We start from the raw sequence: 13,029 nt of genomic DNA on the forward strand, positions 1-13,029 counted from the left end.
CTATTAATTTCTATCTCTTGGGAAAATCAATTTTTGTTTCTAACGTATGTTTTTATATTCACCTAGTTACCTAGTTCTCGAATTTTGAACCAAAACTGAAATAAGTGAGTTTTTAATTTAAAACATTAATTTTCAACTGAAAGAAAAATTTTTTTAAATATAATAGCTCAAAATTAAACATTCATTTTTTAATAATGGAGTTTAAATTTTAATCAATTAGTTGCATTTTAAACAAGAAACATTATTTTCTGTACATGAAAATGAATTTACTACGAAAAACTCGAATTATTTTACAAAATACACGAATTTGAAACCAAGAAAGATTTTTGACAAAAACTGGAATAGTTAAATTTTTTATTCAAAAAATTCAAGGAATCAATCAAGATTTCAATCAAGGAAAATGAATTCTTAAAAGAAAAGAAAATAGTTGATATTTTAACTAAAAATTAGTTTAATTTAAAAATAAATTCAGTTAAATTCGCCCAAAAAGACGTATATTCCACATAATAGTTAAATTCTTAAGCAAAAAAGATTAATTTTCAATCAGGAAGAATAATTTTAAACCATAAAATCACTTTAAAAAATTAATTGTTAACCAAAAGCACCCAATTGTTAACCACAAAGATAATGGTTGATATTTCAACCAAAAAATATTTTTATTTTAGATAAAAAACAGTTCTTTTTAACAAAAAATATCAATTTTATATTAGAGTTGAATTTTTAGCACAAAAAGATTGAGTATAGGTTTGAAAAAACATTTAACCTGATTGTTGAATTTTCGATCCAGAAAGATGAATTTTAAACCATCCTCAACAAAATAGAAACATCTTTAACAAAATAGTTAAAATTTCAACTAAAGGGATGAATTTTGAAATAAAATAATGAATCTTTAACAACAAGAAATAGATTTACAAGAAAAAACATCAACCATAAAAGGAATAGTCAAATTTGAAGTGAAAAAATTGATTAAAAAAAATAGTTAACAAAATCTTTCAACTTTGAACCAAAAAAAATAATTTTGAACGAAAAAGTTCAATTTTTAACCAAATAGTTCAATGCTTAATTAAAACCTAATTATTTTCAAAGAAACAGTCGCATTTTTAACAAAAAACGGAAAGTTTTTACCAAATAAGAAGTATTTTAGAACTAAAAAGGGAAAATTTTATTAAAAGAGTTGAATTTTTAACTATGAAAAGGTTTCTAGTCAAGAGAGAAAAGCATTCAACCAAATTCTTAAATTTCCAACCTAAAAAGATGAATTTTATATAAGACAGTTAAACTTGCAACCTTAAATATAATTTAATAAAAAAAGACTTTATTTAACCAAATAAGTACATTTTCCACAAGTACAGTTGAATTTGAGACAAAAAATCAAATTATTTATCAAATAATACGATTTTTATCCAATAAAGATTAGTTATCAACCAAAAATGTAATAGTAGACTTTTCAACCAAAAAGAATTAACTTTGAACTAAAAGTAATTGGATTTAGAACGAAAGAGATGAACTTTTAACTAGAATGATGAATTTTCATCTCGAATAGAGACATATTAAGTTAAAAAAATTGACTTTCAACCAAAATAATTAACTTTATTTCTTTCTTAAAGAATATCTCTAGATTTACCTACTTCGGTCTCCCACTTCTGGCAGATTCCCAACTTCCTATAGATTCAACAAGGTACATTTTAGAAAGAAAAATTCAAATTATCCTATATTGGGCTATAAATCTCTATGGCTCTGGAAATGACTTTTGTATTTTAAAAAATAGCCCGCCATGACGTAACAACTAGCACTCGACAGTTACAACTGATTATAATTTTATAATTATAATTTATGAAAATATTCGGATCAAATGAAAAATCTGAAATCTTTGTGAGGGTCATTATTTCTGAAGTGACCCAATTTTAAAAGTAGTTTCTCTCGATATCCTTTGAATTTTTTAAGTTTCTTTTATGTTTACATCGTAATTTGTTAATGAACATAACAAATAGATTCGATAACGTAGAAGAGCGAAAACACTTCTTTAGAAATTACTTTTAGAAACTTAAATTTGCATTTGCATAAAGAAACTAATAATTATTTCAAAGTTCTCGTTTTTCTCTGCGGATAGAAGTTTCCTTCCCTCTAAATGAGGGAGAAACTGTAATAAAACTCTTTAAATTGGTGGATAAACCACAATCTTATAGGCCAACAAACTTTCATAATTTGAAGGCAATCGGAAAACACCACTTTTGAAATTGGTCTTATTCAGAAATAAAGCCCCGTAAAAGCAGTGAATATCATTTTGATCCATCTTCGGAATCAAATTGTTCAAGAGTTATACAAACTGGTTTGCCACTCGGATTATAAGAGTTCCCTTGAATGAAAATAGTTCGCGATCCGTCTTGACAGTCTCATCAATGACAGCTGGCACGCTACGATGTTAATCGCTTTCGAGTCTCTTTTGGTGCCAACAAAGACCCAACCTGAGAGCTATTATCATGCATGCAAGGCGGGCAAGAGGTGACACACTAGAGTGCAGGCTATGTAGTTTCCTTATAAATCGGTCATGTGGACATGCGCCAGCTGACTGACACTATCAGAGGAAAATCGGCGGGGTACATGTCACATGCTTTCTTATAATGTTTCATTTTTCACCACTACACGATCACACCTTCTTTTCAATCCCAAAAATCTTTTTAAAGTACAGTAGCCCGTCACCAAGCGCCTGTACTACCAAGCAACTTCTCGACCAGGCATATTTTCCACCAAGCGCCGTTCTCGTCAAGTTCCTCTCCCTTCCACTATCTCCAAATTCGGCAAGCGCCTTGAGCGTAAATTAAATTCGCCTGGGCAAGACGATGCTCAAATAATCCGTCAATGTGTCTCAGATTTACTTCCCGCCAAACCTTAGGAGCGTGGTTTAACTACGGGCGCTCAGTGAGGATTTCGGTTCCGATCAACGGGCGCTTTGTGAGGCTACTGTACGAAACTTGTTCAAAACTAATTTTTATCAAAAAAATTGCTTTAAAGGGAAGGCCTGATGAACTGGAGAATCTTTTAATAATGGTAGCAAGTATATCTGTAATTAATGGGAGCTCTAATTTGTCGATGCAATCAATATTGTGAAGAATGACACATTACCCGAGCAGCATTCCAGTTAGTCTGAATTATTTCGGGTACGGGGATATTAGGGTGGCCCCTATTTTTTGTAACCATGTTACTTTTTTCTTACCCACTGTGTTTACTCTTATGCCAAAGAATATGATCTCCAAATTTAAGCAAAATCAATTAATATTTAATAATAATATATTCATGAGTAAATATGTTTTTAATTCAGACTCATGTTTTCACTATTTTCAAATTGATTTCTTGTAGTTGACTCAAAATAGGTATATATCATATGTATTATGAGTCTAATAATTAATACAACATAATACAAATGATATTTTTCTAAAAAAATATGTAAATTATAGTGTTTACTTCGGGTCATGATTTGGTTTATCAGTATAAAGAGTACAAACACTTTGTTTAATTCCTTGAACATTCTTTATAGATATATGCTAATAGTTACTAAATCAAAAGTTATATGTATAACAAATAACTGAATTAATCATTTTTATTACTTGAAATTACCTTTTTTATGACAGTTTATTATTTAAAATAAACTTCTTTTGCCGTCGAAAATTCAACTGCTTATTTGAAAGGTAAACTCCTTTGTCCGAAATTTATTTCCTGGTTGGAGATTCATTTTTTTATTGGACTATTAAAAAAAATTATTTTTTGTGTTTGAAAATTATTTTATTTATTTAAAATGCAACTTTTTCATTTTTGTCAAAAAATTAACCACTTTGATATAAAATTCATCTACTCTCTAAATTTGAATTAGTTAATTTTTCACTAACTTGAACCAGTGGCACAATTCTAGCTATGAAACAGTTCTTTTTAATAATGTATCAATTACAATGACTAATTTATGAGTAAAAACTACTGATTCATAGCAACATTTCAGCCACTGATTGAAATAAGTAAAGAATTTAACTGATTCAAATTTAGAGAATATTTTGTGGAAAATTCGTACTTTTTGGTTAAATTCATCTGCTCTTGACTGGATATTTACCTTTAGGGTTAAAAATTTTACTCTTTAGTTAAAAATTTGTTTTTTATGTTTAAAACTTTGAATCATTTTTTTTACTTTGTCTTTTTCGTAAAAAAATAATGCAACTAATAAAACTATATAAAAATTAATACAAATATATAAAAATGCTACTATTTAGTTCAGGATTCAACTATTTTTTTAAAATTTTTGTCGCGAATTTGTATAATTTTTGGGTATAATCAACTGTTTTTTAATTAAAATTATAAATATGTATTCAAAATTTTAAAGTTTGATTAACACCTAAACCCCTTTGTTAAAACTCTCATGTTTCGGTTGAAAATGAATCTATTTTGTAAAAAATTCGTCTTTTTCATATAAGTGAAGTTGATCTTCTTACATAAGAATGTTTTTTTGTTTGTTAAAGATTCATCTTTTTTATTTAACACTTTTAATATTTTGTTGGAAATTTGTTTTTTCAGTTAAAAATTAATCATTACAACTTAAAATGTAACTATTCCATTTTTGGTTGAAAATTAGTCTTTCTTAGTTGAAAACTCATCTTTTTCACTTGTATTTAACTTTTTTTTTAAATAAAAATTTAACATATTTTTTGGTTGAAAATTTAACTACGTAGTTAAAAGTTGAACTACTATGTTTAACATTTATTGCGTTGATTGAAAATCCATCTTCAAATTTGAAAATTTAACTATTTTGTTGAAAATTAGTTTTTTTTTCTTAATAAACTATTTTTTAATTAAAAATTTAACTATTCGCATTGGGTGAAAATTTATGTCTTTAGCTGATCATTCGTATTTTCTAGTGAAAAATTAATCTTTTTTGGTTAAATTTTTTTATCGAATTGTTTCAGAAACTAAGAGAAATATTATTAAAGAAAAGGGGAGATGAGAATATCCAAATTTGTTAAAATACATTTTTTGACATTCAATATATGACCCATAGCATCTATAATGTATACCAATTTTTCAATTTCTACAGGAAATAATTGGTATACAAAAATGAATATTGTTTAAATATTGAAAAAAGAATTGAAAAATTAGTGGAAATTAAAAAATTATCTGCTCATGATAAGTTTTTCCACAAATATTGTTTTTAGTTTGATATTTAACCTGAACATTACGTGAATCTCCCACTGAAAACTTATGGGTAATTGTTTAAGGCACAATCAGACCGTTCTAAAATTTCATAATATCATAATTATGAGCCATTCTTATTAAATGAAGTATTTTGAATATAAGTATGTATTTTAAGTTACTTTAGCACTTTATTTTAACGTTCAAATCACACATTAGGAAGTTGCCTTTTACCATCTTAAATCATTAGGCAAATTCATGGTCCTTGAGGCACGATTTAGTGCTAGCCGATTTTACTCAAATTTCAAGATGATTTTCTTGGCGATTTAAACAAAACTAGGGGATAAAAAGAAAAAGATTCAAAAATATGTTTGTTGACAATATTAATAAGGGCCACTCTAGGGGACAAAATTCAGCGTTGTTGATTAATTATCTATCATTGTCACCATCATCATTAACATCATCACCTTGGCGAATGCAGGGAACGATTAAAATTCTAAGGCGTGTTTAAGGGCACAGAGAGATAGAGAGAGAAAAATAACAGAGAGGTTAAAGAAAGAGAGAGAGAGAGAGAGAGAGAATGAGAAGTAATTTCAATCATAAGTACTGTAGAGCGGGCATATACAGAAGGTAATTCAAAATTTAAATAGTCAAAGGGTGAGCAATAGATGGCTAGTATAATATAGGTAGCGAACAAAGGACAAGAGCCAGATTGCACGAGCTGTCCACGACTCGTGCGCACAACTTCTTCAGGACAAACCGTACGCACGGCCTTGCCTTTGTGGACTCCCCGTAGTGACGACATTAGTCCCCCCCCCCCCCCCTATCAGCGCACTCGTACCACTCTAGTCTCTTCCTTACTCATTTAAATGTGTCTCAGAAAATCCATTCTTTTGCACCCATACAAAATTATTCAGAAAACAATTTGTTGGATTCAATAACAACAAGTTTGGTTGAGGGAAACTGACTACCGTCACAAGGGTTAGACTGTATACGTCTCGTCCTGAGTCAGGTATGAGGACAAGTCGTGGATGGCTCGATTGCAGAGATGAGAAGTAAGAGAGAAAAATAGAAAAGATAGTAAAAATAGTGTATATAAAATTATAATATATATAATCAGAGGGTAGAAAAGTTCCAGATTAAGCGAGCGAGTGAGAGACGTTACCTAAGTCCCGGCCCCAGGAGCGCTGCTGCTGCCCCACTAGATCATATATCACAAGTTTTGTCACAACCATGTCACTTTTCTCACTGTCGCAGTTATTACTGATACGGCTCTCAATGCTAGGGGAATTTTTTTAAGGGGTGGGGGATCTTCAGGAAGAGGACTTCCTGCTCGAATCATTTTTAGGCTTTGAATTTATTTACAAATCACAGGAGTCATGCTCATTTGTTTGATGAAATAAAGCAAATTTTCATGAGGGTCCTATTATTGCATATTGAAATTATTATACTTGAAAAGAATTTTTTGTATCAGACGTGGGTAATATGATTTTTTATAGATTCTAATTTTTTACGCTTTGCATTTGAAATACAGGTAATATTTGGAAAAATGAGTAAAAATTGATTAGTCGCGAAATCGATAGATAAATGGGTAGATTTTTTTTAAGTTGGGTAAAGTATGGTTGGAAAGACTTACAGTTTTTACACTTGCACTTCTTGATTAGAGTCTCATCCTTGATTTCGTCGTGACACGCTTTGCAGTAGAACCACGCTCTATTGACAGAAAATAATACAAAATATTGGTTAAATGTTGAACATGGTACAAATATTAACTTATTTCATTGTGAAAAATATTTTTTTCAATTGCCATCAGGTTCTATAATTTTTTGGTTTTGTTTTTAATTGACTATTTGAAAAAAATTTTTTTTCAAAGGCGCCTGCAATACTTGTGGCTCCATAAATCCCCCCCCCCTCCTTAATCGAAAATACCTGTTTTTGCCAGTAGTATACTTAGGTACAAAGTTAGAACACAAAGTTCGATACTTCCTGAACATCGACGTGTGTCCGAAAATTTTCAATCTCTATTTACAATTCCTATAAGAACGCTTAAAATACGAGGGCTGTTTGATAACTCAGTTACTTTTTGAATAAAAGATTTTTTCAGCAAATAAGCATTTTATTTCATCAACGCCATCTATGAATATACTCTTGTTCAATCTTGAGCAAGCTGAGTCATTTAGTTTGTGTTTGACAGCCATTGAAAGCACATAACCTCGTGAATTTCAACGAAAATGGAAAAAAGTGAATTTCGTGCCCTGATTAAGCATTATTCTTTACGTAAAAAAAACCATTACTGAAACGAAGGAAAGACTTGATAAATACTATGGGAACTCTGCACCATCAATTTCAATGGTTAAGAAGTGGTTTACTGAGTTGCGTTGTGGTCGTACCAGCACAAGTGACGCCGAACGTTCAGGTCGCCCGAAAGAGGTCATCACGCCAGAAATCGTCGATAAAATCCATGGAATGGTATTGGACGATCTTTTGATCATTCAAAAGCCACATTGTACTTTTTGGTAGAAAAATGAGTGAAATGCGGCAAATTCATGACAAAAAAATGTTCAATTCTGCTTCATACATGGAACATAAAACTACCAGCTTTTAAACTAAAATCACGTATATTTCCGGTATATTTCCTGCTCTAATAAAGTTTCCGTAAAATTTAAGTTTTTAATAACTTTGGCAGAATTATGTTTACAAGAAAAATTATTTTTTGCATCGCAAAACTAATTTAAAAATACATTTTTCATCTCATGAGTTGGTAGTTGAATGGAGTGGAGGGCGTTATTATTAACACGTTACCAGTTTTATACAAACGAAAAAGAAAAATCTGAGACAAATTGGCTTTTTGGGCCTAACTGGCCAGATAATCATAATTTTTTTGATCATGGTCCAAAATTCCTATAAAAGAAGTTAATCCATCAGTGATACATCCGCACCTGACCTCTCACTCAACTCCTGAAACATCATCTCGGACATTCCAAACACATCACAGAACATCCTAAAGATATCTTAATGGATATCCTATACAGCGCGAAAATGTAGATATGCATATATTCTGCGAATTATGTGTATTTAATCCTGTAAACATATAAACGCCTCATTAAAAATATTTCTTACCTTACACGGAGAGAAATTTTAAAAGATCAATTCACGGCACTACTGCTTGCTTTTATTACTTTTTGGTGCGAGAACTAAGAATTTGGAACCCTTGCTTTTAAAGCATAGGTCTCAAAGTTTCAGGCATTAGGCCACGCTCCTTTGCTCTCAGGTCTCGAATTCTATTCGTTTAGATCAAAGAGTCCGAGACTTTAAATCACGTAAAAATTGTAGCTCTAAAATCGCGCGCTTCCGTAAATCAATCTTTTGACATTCCTCTCCGTGTAGAAATAAAAATGAGATTTTCTGTCATATTTTTCGATTTCTTGCTGATAAAAATTCGCTCCAAAAAGATTTAATTTGCTTGAAGAATAAAAAATGTAAATACGGAAAATTTGGTTAATACTTTAAAGATATACTTGCTACTTATAAAGACATACTATTAAAGAAGTGAGAACTGGTAAAAATGAAAATAAAATACGTGTTTTATAAAAGAAAAATACGAATACAAGGATTCTGCATATTAAATTTATTTCTAGTTTTTGTAAATTATTCTTTTCTAATCTTTTGAATACTTCAGAAATGTAACTAATAAAATTCTTGGATTGAAAAATAGATAAATAGCAGAATTAAAAATGCTCCATTCTGAGGCAATCTATTTTTTATTTTTTAACTCCCTAATTTTATTTCTTGTATTTTTTTGTCATCATGAAGTTCGGAGGTGTTAAAAAATTATTAATGTCATTATTACTCAAAAGATTATCTGAATATACGTCCTTTATTTTCTGGAGACATAAAACTTTATTGTAGCGGATTTTAATATGGTATTATATTGCTTTGTATTGTATTACATTATATTATATTATTAATATTATATTGTGCGCTACGGAACGGTATACTCGTTTATTTAAAAATATATTGTAATTAGATATTATACTTACGATGGGAATGTAGGAAACGCACGAATGTAAGAAGAAAAATTTCAATAAAAATCTTCATTTTTAATAAATAGACACAATAATTGGCAACTGGAAACAGATTTTTTTATTTCAAGTAAAAAGTCGGTCGATAAATAGCTCCTGTATATACTAGATTTTATCATTTTTATTTAACAAAAGCGTTTAATCCTTTCTAAAAAAGAAATACAGTGGGAGAAGAAAGATTATTGTTCAACATAGATCTCAAGCTTAATCCCGTGCAGAAATCTCCGTCTGACCTCGATTGGGGCCAGACCAGTCCAGGTCGGGTCCCGATCGGGAATCCTGGTCGGGGCCAGGCCGCGCATGAAACACACGCCCAGATCGGGGCCAGGTCGGGACACCCGATTGGGAAACCCGATCGGTACACGATGAGTCTTATTATAATCCATTCATGAATTTCACAAATGGAGTTTTAATATATGTAAACACGAAACTATCGAATAGTCCTCTCCTTTCGAAGGCCACCTTAATATTTTAAGTTAAAATTAACGTACTACAGGCACGAAAAGAAAAGGTTTCAGAATACAAAATTGAATTATGCTTTTGAAAATCGTAAAATTATTGTGGATGGTATCAGTTTCGAGGAAAGGGTTTGTTTTGTATGAAAAAAATGGATGATAACCAGAAATAATTTAAGCAACAATTTTAATTTCTTGAAAAAATGTTGCCTATGAAACTTTTTAACAAATTAGAAAGTTTTTTCGCAAAAAGATTCCTTACAACTTGACATTTTCGAATGCTCTCGAAGAAAATCATCGGGAAATAAGCTATGATTTACGATCTATTAACATTTTACGGCAAATAAATTCAATTTTCTGTCAATTGCATTACTTCTTGAAAAATTCAAAAAGGTGGTTGCAGATAATTTTTTTGCCAAAAAATTGCGCATTCATTTATCAGATCGTTTTATTTTTTTAAATCGGTTAAGAAGAAATATAGACCAAACAACTTTTAAACAAAAATGAAAATTTTAGAATTAAATATTTCTGGTGGTTTTAAATATTATTTACAGAATATGCATTTAATTAATTTTTATTATTATTAATTCATTTCGACCTAATGGACATTTTTATAAGTTGAAATTGCATTGTTTATAATAAAACAGAAAAAAAACTTCGTTTATCATTTTAAACTTCGCGCGAAAGCAATTAGATGCCGAATGCGACGCATGCGCAGTTGAGTAACTAATTCTTGCTGGAAAGTTATGAAAATTTGTCCTTAATGTATTTCTGTATTAAATTTATTATTAATACAGAATCAAAGTATCAATAAAGATTTGATGATTCAATAATAATTCAATAATAATTGAAAACAAAAGAACTTAATCAATTTCATCATATAATAATATTTGACTCATTTGATGGTAAATATACTAATTTTATGTCAAACAATTTAATTAATTATTAATTTATTTGAGGTTAGGTTTCAACGAGCCCGCAGAGTGCAATTACTTACTCTCATCCTCCTCGCACAGGTTTCGAGGTCTACTGACTGGTGTTTGGTGCCTCTGAACACGTGGCTTACTCGCCTTATGCATTTATAAACATTGCTAGAATATTTTAAACGAGTATTATGTATACAAATTTCACTGCATTACCAGAAAAAAACAAGCAGCACTAGTTCTTCGAGCGCATGGAGATGGCGTTTCAGTAGGAAATCGGTCGGGCCCAGGTATGGGCCACACGGTTCTACCGATTAGGGCCAGATCGGGAAATCCGATCGGGGCCAGATCGGTATAACGTTTGAAATCGGGCGATTTCTGCACGTGATTTTGAAGAAGATTTTTGAAATTGGCATTATGTTCTATATTTTTGGTTTTTTGTTCATTTTTTTAACTTTTTAGCTTAAAAAATTCAGCAAAAATGGGCGAATGTGCGGGAGAATATCCTTGTCACAAAAATGATGTATTTTACAACCCTACTCATTTCCAACTCCTTTTCAGCTTCTATTTTAGACATTTCCAACTTTAAATTGTTTAAATTTCGAATAGTATATTTAGTAAAAGTGCCTAAATTTAAATCTTATGGAATAAAATGACAGCAAAAACAGAAGTGAATTTTTGTTTCAAGTAATTTCCAAGTTAATGAATTTGAATTTTTTGACATCGAAACAACACAAGATTCCATAGAGTTGGCATGGTACAAATTTCCAAATTTTGTGGGTAAATCTTTACACGTGAAGGCATTTTTTGTTGCAAATTTTAATTGTTAATAATTCTGAAGGTTATCAGGTAAGCTGTTAAAACAATCGGTTTCCAGTTGTAGCTCATTGTGGCTATTGAGTAATAATTAAATTTTTCACTGGAATTTGTCTACTTATATTCGTGTCATACATACATTTCCAACGTAAGTATAATATCATATTATGATTATTATTTAAACAAAAATGACATACGTACTTAACCATTTTTTCCCCATCAATATGGATTCAACTTCAGGTGAATTTGGATCAAGTATCCGGTTTCTGTTGTTTTGATATGTGTAATTAACTCAGCTTTTAAAGATATTTTTGCAATATAATGAATAATCATACCGCCATGCAGTACATACAAAAATTAAAACAAATTGAACACAACAGTAAATATTGCAGAGAATTTCATTTTATTTTATTGCTTGCTGCACAACAACCAGATTTTATATCAATCATCTCCAAAAGTCGAAATAAAAACATTGGTTTTAATATAATTGACTCCATATTGTACGGCGCAGCCGAAATATTGACAAGTCTAAAAATGTAATTATTCATGTCAATTTAAGTTCTTAGCATTGGATTATCGTAAAGATAGCGTTGAATTAACAAAAATAGATCTTCTTTGCAGGAGAGTCTATGCTTCGTCGTATGTTATTAAACAAACTATACCAAATAACAAAGCATAATGTTATCTCTCACAAAGCCTAAATTTGTTTAGGGACTGAATAATATTCTTATCTTTTAGTCAATTATAGGATCAGACCGGAAAATAAAATTTTAAATAAAAGTAATTAAACATATGCTCTTTACAAACGAATAAAAAATTAAATCCACCGATAAAAGCTGTAATGCGAAAAATCGGTTTGATCCAATATACAAGGTGGACACGCTGGGGCTTACATACATGGCGAATCGAATGCTACCCGAATTGCACAATAGCAGGGCAGAAGCCATTATTCAGGGGTATTTTCATATTTCGCGCCTTTAAAGTTGCATTCGGATCGGCTATTCGGTCAAGTCCGTGCATCTTCGAATCAAGTTTATCATAGTTTCCATGGTTGCGTTCGAAACTTCAAATGGATACAAGTGTCAAATCAATATAGGTTATGTTACATAGTGATTACAAATAATAAAAGTGTTTAATTAATAATGAAATAAGACATGTGAACTGAGAAGTAAACGTCAATTTTTTTTCTGTGCCAATAACATTATGGAATGTCTGCTGAGTGACAAATACTATAAAATAGTAATAATATTCTGCGCTTCCAGTGGGCGAAGAGCGAATTGTGTTTACCGCTTATTTACGGCATAAAAACAGGTATGTTATGAATAGATAGGATATGTTTTGAATGTAGTGAATGAAATATTATACGCGTAAACTTTAAATTGACATTACCTACATTTACTTACAGCGATTAGGGGAAACAGGTGAATCTGATCATAACCTGGAAATAATGACCGATCGGCCCGGCATGTTTATTATACTTTAGATTGATTACACAGGCCAACAATTCTCAGAACCAGAGACCAGACCTACTATACCCGAAGGTTTTTGCTGCGCTGAATCCGAATCTGACCTCAGAAAAATTCC

General features: G+C 30.6%; 1 protein-coding gene across 6 annotated transcripts in view; it reads right to left on the reverse strand.

The window, feature by feature from the left end:
- The window catches only part of LOC117171182 (calcium-activated potassium channel slowpoke), a 294,278-nt gene that overhangs the window by 43,036 nt on the left and 238,213 nt on the right, over positions 1-13,029 (reverse strand). For all 6 annotated transcript variants that reach the window (XM_033358248.1, XM_033358252.1, XM_033358250.1 and 3 more), the window contains exon 13: positions 6,806-6,882. In XM_033358248.1, coding sequence (XP_033214139.1) covers positions 6,806-6,882 — 77 coding nt within the window. The remainder of the gene's footprint in view (positions 1-6,805; positions 6,883-13,029) is intronic.

This window comes from Belonocnema kinseyi, chromosome 4 (assembly GCF_010883055.1).
Source record: "Belonocnema kinseyi isolate 2016_QV_RU_SX_M_011 chromosome 4, B_treatae_v1, whole genome shotgun sequence".
Taxonomy (NCBI): Eukaryota; Metazoa; Arthropoda; class Insecta; order Hymenoptera; family Cynipidae; genus Belonocnema; species Belonocnema kinseyi.